This window comes from Adelges cooleyi, unplaced genomic scaffold (assembly GCF_023614345.1).
Source record: "Adelges cooleyi isolate 19-005CV unplaced genomic scaffold, UGA_ACOO_1.1 ACOO_flye_CR_arks_rails_tigmint_CR_PRNA_446, whole genome shotgun sequence".
Taxonomy (NCBI): Eukaryota; Metazoa; Arthropoda; class Insecta; order Hemiptera; family Adelgidae; genus Adelges; species Adelges cooleyi.
The window spans coordinates 713,966-722,459 of NW_026096129.1; the positions used below are offsets into that span (position 1 = coordinate 713,966).

General features: G+C 36.1%; 1 protein-coding gene across 1 annotated transcript; it reads right to left on the minus strand.

Moving 5' to 3' along the window:
- Window positions 1-2,386: 2,386 nt before the first annotated feature.
- Window positions 2,387-5,457, minus strand: LOC126842071 (protein fork head-like). Its single transcript, XM_050578930.1, has one exon. The coding sequence runs from the start codon at window positions 5,049-5,051 to the stop codon at window positions 3,462-3,464; it is 1,590 nt and encodes a 529-aa protein (XP_050434887.1). The 5' UTR covers window positions 5,052-5,457; the 3' UTR covers window positions 2,387-3,461.
- Between the last annotated feature and the right edge of the window lie 3,037 nt (window positions 5,458-8,494).

Here is an 8,494-nt window from a genome sequence, read left to right on the forward strand (position 1 = left end):
TGTTAATTAACAGTGTATCGGTGGACTTAAGCAGTATAAACAATAATATAGGAGGTACAACAACAGAACGGTATATTATTATTAATATTATAATGATGGTTTTTTTTTTTTTATATTTAAGTTAAGCACACAAATTTATAACAAGTCGTGTGCTTACCCGACCGAGCAGCTATATAGCCAAGTACAACATATATAATAATAATACCTATAACAACAACATGTACCTACACCGCAGACATTTTTGACCTCAGCAAGTTTTTACTTACAAACGGCCATTTTCATATTATTAAAAATTCAGCTTGCACTACAACGCATAAAACAGTATTTTACTAAAATAAAATATTTTACACCTATCCACCATTTTGTATAGTAAAAATGTACATCTTATATATATATCTACCTAATAATATTATGCACCTACTTGGCTTAAGGTTAAAACGGCTTGTGCCTAAGTTGGATAGATATTAGGATATATTTAACTGATCTACGAACACTTAAGCAACTAAAAGGGAGAAGAAATATTTTGGACAGTAAATTCACATTGATTTAGTTAATAAATTTATCCAACTATATAGCACAAAAACGAACGAATTTCTTAATGAAATATATATATTTTATTTATTACAGAGTAGGTGATAACTTGGCAAATGCCAAAATATGTTAAACTCGAATGTTGATCGTTGACAAATAACGTTTAGATCAATACAAATGTCTATGTTGCCTTTTCCCGTTCAAATGTTTTGCACGTTCACAATATATTTTAACCGCCGCCGTATACTTGCATTAATTCAATAGCTATGATAACGACCTTTGCCGCGTTAACAAGTTTAAGTGGACTTGGAGAGTTCCTTTTTTTTTTTTCTGTAGTAGGTAACTATTATTTTATTCATGAACTTATATACCTAACTCGCTCTATACCTACCTACACTATCTGAATTTATTCAACAACGCAGCTTATCTATAATCGATATTTTGTTCTAGACAAATCTAGTTGAAAAATTATATGTATATATATATATATACATATTGAGTATAGGTAAATTGGTTGGGTAAATTTTTTTTTTATAATTTTGGGTTTACAACAAGTTATACCTAATATATTGTATTGTTCTGTATACCTACTGTTGGCGTCGACTAGTGAACTTGAGTAAATCAAACAAGTTAAACTTCTTATAAGTTATATGTAATATTCTGTTTGCAACATTATCATAATATTATACCTAATCATGTTTTTAAATGGTCATTTTACATATGAATCGCACAGACGGTTGACATACATTTATAACATTTAAAAAAGTAAAATAAATGAATTACAATTGAATATTCAGTCAAGTTTCAAAAACAAAAAAACCCTAAACAACATTTTGATCGGATTCGACTGTTGACAAGCTTTGATTATACAATTATTAAGAGATGCTTTTTTTTTTTTATTAAGATGTTTTTTTTTATATTTTTTATTCTTTACAACCATTTTGTTAGGTTATATTTTTACTTGCGTTGCAAAAAGGTATACACATTTCCAAACGTTAAACCTATCCACCAAACGTTTGACATATAATATAATATGTATTTACCTAATCATAGAAAATAGGTTAGTATATGTGTTTATATGTGGTTGACTCTCTACATGAGCTATAATATAATAACTTGGGTTAGTTCAATTTAATAAAACACAACCCTTACATAAATAAGTAATGAAATTTGTAATAAAAAAAATTTATATATTTTTTAGAGTAAATCCACCAAATCTAAGTATTAAAGTCCAAGTAAGTACAACGCCTATATTACCTATATAAGAAGGAACTGGGAAGGAATTGGGATGGCATATTATAATAATATTTTGTAGCCATTCCAGCTAAGAGAATACATATTATAGTAAAAAAAAAAGAAAAACAATATATTTTTAACGTAAATCATCTTTTTTTGTAATTTTTATTTACACATATAATAGTATATATACATATATATTATATTAAATATATATATATATATATATATATATTTATATATACAAGAGGATAATAATATGTGTTATGTATATATATATTTTACCCGGAGCACACAAAACGTTTGAATTATAATAATAATAATAATAATTTTTTTTTTTTGGTTATATATACTTTTAAATATGTATATATTATTATTATGTTATATAAAAGCCGTTCAACATAATATAATATACTCGAATATAACTACCGTATCGTTTAAGTTTACAAACATAAAAAAAAACACCTACAACACAATAATTAGTACATAATATCATAATATTATATTTAATTTCTATATAATATTATTGTATATATAGGAATCAAATACAATATAATATATCTATATAATATATAAATAATAATATAGGTAGGTATAATAATTATAATTTAGCGTCGCAATCACTACTCTTTTACGCGGTTTATAAAGGTATTATAATAATAAAATATAAATAAGACAGAGATTGCTTCACACTTTTTAAAAAAAAAAAAACTTTTTTTCAAAACTGAATAATAGAGGTATAGATAAATATGCGATATTACAATAATATTAAATTATTATTATAGACATATTAGGTATTATATAATAGGAGATTCGATGCTAAAATCGGTTTTATAAAACAATAACGTGTATAGGTGGTGGTTATATACCTATTACCTATACCTAACCAATATTTTCTTTTTGAAAATAGCTGTTTTATATATAAAAAAAACAAAAAAAATGGAACGGTGATCAAGAAAAATGTAGGTATAATAATTAATTAATAATAATAAAATTGTATCTATCTACTTAAAAAATAATATATGATATTATTTTTACTATATATTATTATAGTTAATAATTATTGTAATAAACCGTCGCCGCCAACGGACCATATTTGAAAACTATTAACATCGACAGCGCTTTATTATTAATTAAATAATAAATTTAAAATAAATTAATAATAATAATAATGTACAGTACAACAATTATTTTGTTTGTTTTATCTATTTTTGAGATAGGATGGTGTATTGGTAATTAATATCTACCTAATATTAGGTATATTAATTATTGATAACATAATTTGTACAATTCTGTGATGAAATGATAAAAAATAGTTGGCAATTTTGGCCAAAATCATCTCTTTTGGCATATTATTGTATGTTATGGAACAATTTTTTTTCAAAGTCATAAAAGTTATAATGGTCTATTTTTTAATTAATATAAAATCATTACCATTTTACCACAGTTGTATTAAACATAATATATATATATATATATATATATATAGTTTTGTCAGTAGGTACTCACTGCGACATCAAATTTGCATTTGGAAATTAAAAAATTTAACTCAAAAAACGACCAAAAAAAATTAAAAAAAACAAATAATTACACTAGTATGGCGTCAAGCCTCCATAGTAGCGGTGGCGGCGGTGTTCGCCGTGGAGTGGACGCCTCAAGCTCTGCCGATCCCCTCAAGCGAGCGGATATTGATGTCACAAGCTGGAGGCGGCCGACGACGGCGTGTGATGGTACAACGAGCCCTGATGGTGGTGATGGTGCTGCTGGTAATAGTCGTTGTAGCCGCCGACGCCGCCGCCGCCGCCGTACTGGGACGCGGCGGCCATCTCGTACATCTTCTCGGCGGCCGTGGCCGCGGCCGAGGACGGTTTGCCGCCGCCGTCGCCGGCCGACGCGGCGGCCGCTGGCGGCGGCAACAGCCTGGTGATGGAGAACGGGTGGCTGGACGCGGCGAACTCAGCGGCGGCTGCGGCCGACGACGATTTCAGGTGGGCCGCGGCCGCGGCCGCGGCGGCCGCTGTGTAGTGGTGCGACGAAGTCGAGTGGCACCGGGCCATCACGCTGAGCTCTTGGTCCTGCTGTTGCTGCAGCTGCTGTTGCTGCAACTGTTGTTGGTGGTGGCCGTGCTGCTGTTGATGGTGATGGGCGGCCACCGCGGCGTATATGTCGGCCGGGCTCTGCTGCTGGTGTTGTTGAGATTGATGCTGTTGCTGGTGATGGCCGTGGTGGTGATGGTGGTGTTGCAGCAGCGTACCTATGATGGACGGGTCGTCGTGATGATGGTGGTGGTGGTCGTGGTGCAGGTGACCGTGCTTGTGGCCGTGCATTACGGCTCCGAAGCCCAGGTCGGCGGCGGTGCTCATCAGGCCGCTCAGCTTGTTGTGGTGATGGTCTATGGCGGGCTTCTTGTCCTCGAGTTGTCCACTGCTGCCGTGGTGCATTGGCGACGAGCTCTTGGAGTGATGCCCGTCCCCGCCGCTGCCGCCACTGTGTTGCCTGATCAGTTCTTTCTTGTCGTCCTTGAACCGCTTCTGCCGGCGCAGGTAACATCCGTTCTCGAACATGTTGCCCGAGTCCGGGTGCAGCGTCCAGAACGACCCCTTACCCGGCTTGTCCGGCGTCCGCGGCACCTTGACGAAACAGTCGTTGAACGACAGCGAATGCCGGATCGAGTTCTGCCACCGCTGTTGGTTCTGCCGGTAGAACGGGAACAGATCCATGATGAACTGATAGATTTCGGACAGTGTGAGCATTTTCACCGGCGAATTCTGTATGGCCATCGTTATCAGCGATATGTACGAGTAAGGCGGTTTGGCGTGAGTATAGTTTCGCCGGTAGGTCTTGTCGGCGCGGACCCGCTGCAGCGCGTTGGCCGGATCGGCCGAGCCCGGGCCCACCACGGGCGACGAGCTGTTCAGGCCGGCGTACGACGACGATCCCGCCGACATGGCCGAGCTCATGCCGCCGCCACCGCCGCCGCCGCCGTACTGTTGCTGCATGGTGGACATGCAATTGCCGGAGGACAGCGCGGCCGCGGTCATCATGTTGCTGCCGGCGAACACGGACTGGTTGTGCTGCTGTTGCTGTTGGTGCGGCGGCGGCGAGCACAACGACGGCGTCGACATGGCCGAGCCCGGCTGTCCGCCCGCGCCGCTGCTGCCACCGCTTCCGGCCGCCGCGGCGGCGGCCGACGAGTTGTACATGGCGGCGGCGGCTGCAGCTGCTGCGGCCGCGGCCGCGGCCGCCGTGTCGGAATACAACAGTTTTTGCGATAGCATTGTCATCGTTCACTGTTCGGAGCACATCGCACGTTCACGCGTAGTTAGGTATAATATAGCACTATGTAAAAAAAAATTAATAATAATTTAAAAAATATATCCGACAGTCGACACGACGGCGGCGGCGGTGGCGGTTAAAAATCGTACGCCGAACACGTTGGCAACAGGTCGGACACGACGACGGTGAGCTCGGGGGCGGCGGTACACATTCACGCACGGCAAAAAAGCGGACAGAGTGTATTATCAAACAAAACGCGATTGAAAAAACAAACACTGTAGTAAATTTTCGGTTTGATGAGCTGGTAGGTATGACAACGTCGTGAGTGTATTTGGTTAGAGGGGAATCTACAAACAACGGCTCTGTACACGACGGCGGCGATAGCGTCGGTGATGACGACGACGGCGGTCTGTTTGGCTGTTCAAACTAAAGTGTGTGCGTTTCGGTGCGGCCCCGGTCGTTGGACAAAGTCACATACACACACACGCGCGCACCCGGCCACTGGTGTGGGAGGGGTAGGGGGCAACGAGAGGGGTCGGCGGTGCCTAGCAAACGTGCGGCGGGCGCGTTCGGGGACGCGGCGGCCGCGCTCGCATTGGTCCGCCGCGGCCGCCGCACGGGCCCGCGCCGGTCGCGCCGCCCCCGTCGTCCGTGGCAACGGCCAACCGCGTCCCGGCCCGTCGTCCCCCACACGCGGTACCGGGCGAACGCGACGCGCGCCTAACCGTCGCCGCGTCCCCCTTCGATTTTTTTTTTGTATCCTCCTTAGTCGTGCCATACGCCAGCAGTGGCACCGGACCCACAGCTGCGGTCGCGGTGCACATTTTTATTATTTTTTTTTTTTTTGAGACCATCGCAATAATAATTATCATCATCATCATTATTATATGGCAGCCGCCGCAGCCGCAGCAGTTTTTTAACTTTTCCCAACAATTATTACATACATTAGTAGGTACGTACATAACATAATATAATATATCTAAATGTGTTAACAATAAACTATATATTTATATTGTATAATAGATAAATAGATAATAAAATATTATGTATTCATCCGGTCTATAGTATGCGTATAGAATTACCTGGACGACGCGCTCGTTCAACGAGCATCATCCGGTGTAGTAACAATAATTAGCCGCATAGAATCGGATAGTAATTATAATTACTAATTACATTTTTTATTTTTTTATTATGTTTATAACAGCTTAATTTGCACAAGTCCAAACAAGTTTTTCAGGTGACGCAAAAAACTAAAATAAAAAAACGGTTTTAAGTATTTATTTTTAATTAATAATTTTTAACATCAGTTTTAAATGGAAACATTATTACTGGCTATTTTTCTGTGTATAAAAAATATTGATTGCTTACAATTTTTTATTTTAGAAGGGAAGTATAATGTAATGTTGTTATATAAATAAAAAAACAGTTTTTCTTATATTATGTACAGCTATATTTTATGCACAAACATATTATTATGTTCGACATAGGACCTATACTTAAAAAATATCATGCGTCGTGGCATGTAGTATTTAATAGCCCAACGTTATTTCCAATTAATTACCCAGTAGAGATAAGATAGAACAACTATTTATTGTTCTTCTTTACTTAATCATTTTTGTCGATGGCTAGAATGGTTAGAATATCCAAAATCAGCCTCAAGTTGTATTGCGCATTAGGCGAATTAGGTATTATACAAATAGCTTATACAAAATATGTGAGTAGTATGGTAACTACTGTGTGTGGTAGGTATAAGAAGATTTAAGGCAACGTGAAAGATATTTTTTTTTTTAATCAATTTACTTAACTATCTATCGACTATTTTTGAGAAGCGCATTTCGAATGTTTATAGTTTGTACAACTTTTTATAGCCGATTTTTTTCTATGTGGTAATTTTTTTTTGTCATTTCTGCATAGAACTACTATTACACACCATCTTATATTATATCTATTATATAAATATTTAGCTATTGAATCTTATTTTGTACTTAACCTTTTTTTATTTTGTATTTGCCCTTAACATAATAAATTATTGTTATAACAACAGCTATTTTCCTCGACAAGATCAGATCACTCCAAAACAATCACTTCAACTTTAATAATTAAAAAATAAAAAACGTTTTCAACCAACAAATAATAGCTGATATAATTAAACGCAATTTTAAAACAATGTTAACAAAATATGTACATGTCTTTTTTGATGTTGTAAAAAAAGAAAAATAGGTAGATAAGTACAATAATTTTGAAATTCGGCTGTAAGTTAATTATTACTTATTTATTATTATTATTTTTTTTTTTTTTACTCGAATAACGTTGTGGTTAACTGTCGATAATTGAACGTAATGTATATTTTGTTATATGCATATAAACATGATTTGTCACTATATTGGTCGACCCCTCGCTCGTTGCATAGGTAATATATTAACTAAACATATGAAAACAGTGTGTACGACACAAAATATTATTATTGTAACGACTTATGACTGTGTATAATAATAATAATTACAATACCTATTTGTTTAGGTGATCCACCGCACTGTTAAAGAGCTGGTGTAGTATCCCTTTGGGAACAGGGATATATAACATTGTATGGGCAATGCACATAATTTTTTTTTTTTTGTAAACTATTGCGGTAATATCACAATACCTATAAATATAATATAATGTGTAGTTTTAACAGTTATTTCATCAAACCGCATTTATATTGGAAAATAAATAATTGTTCAGGACTCGTCGCACGTTATCCGTGCAAATATTAATTTGTTTATATAATATCTCTAATAATATTTGTTGTTTCATTCTACAAATCCGTCGTTGAGCTGTTTATATGAAAGTATACAATCACATTATCATGATTATTAAGTATATATACACAGAAACGGAAGTATCAATAAAACACATACTAATACATGTACACAACACACGCCAAACACATTAAATGTCTAATAAATACAAAAATTCTGTTACTGTGGATTCAACTATATATACCTATACCTATGTATGTAGGTATATATGATAACATAAAATATTAGTTTTATACAAATCAAATAACAATATATGAAATATTGTACGGAATTTGTGCGTTTAGGTATAAGAACTAATTGCTTGAAAAAATATTTGAGTTGTGCTAATATAATAATAACTGTATACTAATAAACCTATACCTAATAATAGATGTGCGTTCAAGTTGAATTTATAATTTATTTGGCATATACATTAATATAATTATTATTCATTTTTTTTTTTTGTGTGTCATTAATTCGTTATACCTATTATTGATTGTTGACAGGTGGCCTCTACGCGAGCAACGAAAAATCTACAAGACATAAGATAACATTATAATATTACCTATACGCCAATATTAATTATTATATATAGGTATACCTAATACAATTAGGTATACTGATGAAATAAATGGAAATAAAAAAAACAATTAATTTATACATATTATTCT

Excerpts from the sequence above, each read along its gene's own strand:
- LOC126842071 (XM_050578930.1), bottom strand. The coding sequence starts at position 5,051 with ATGACAATGCTATCGCAAAAACTGTTGTATTCCGACACGGCGGCCGCG.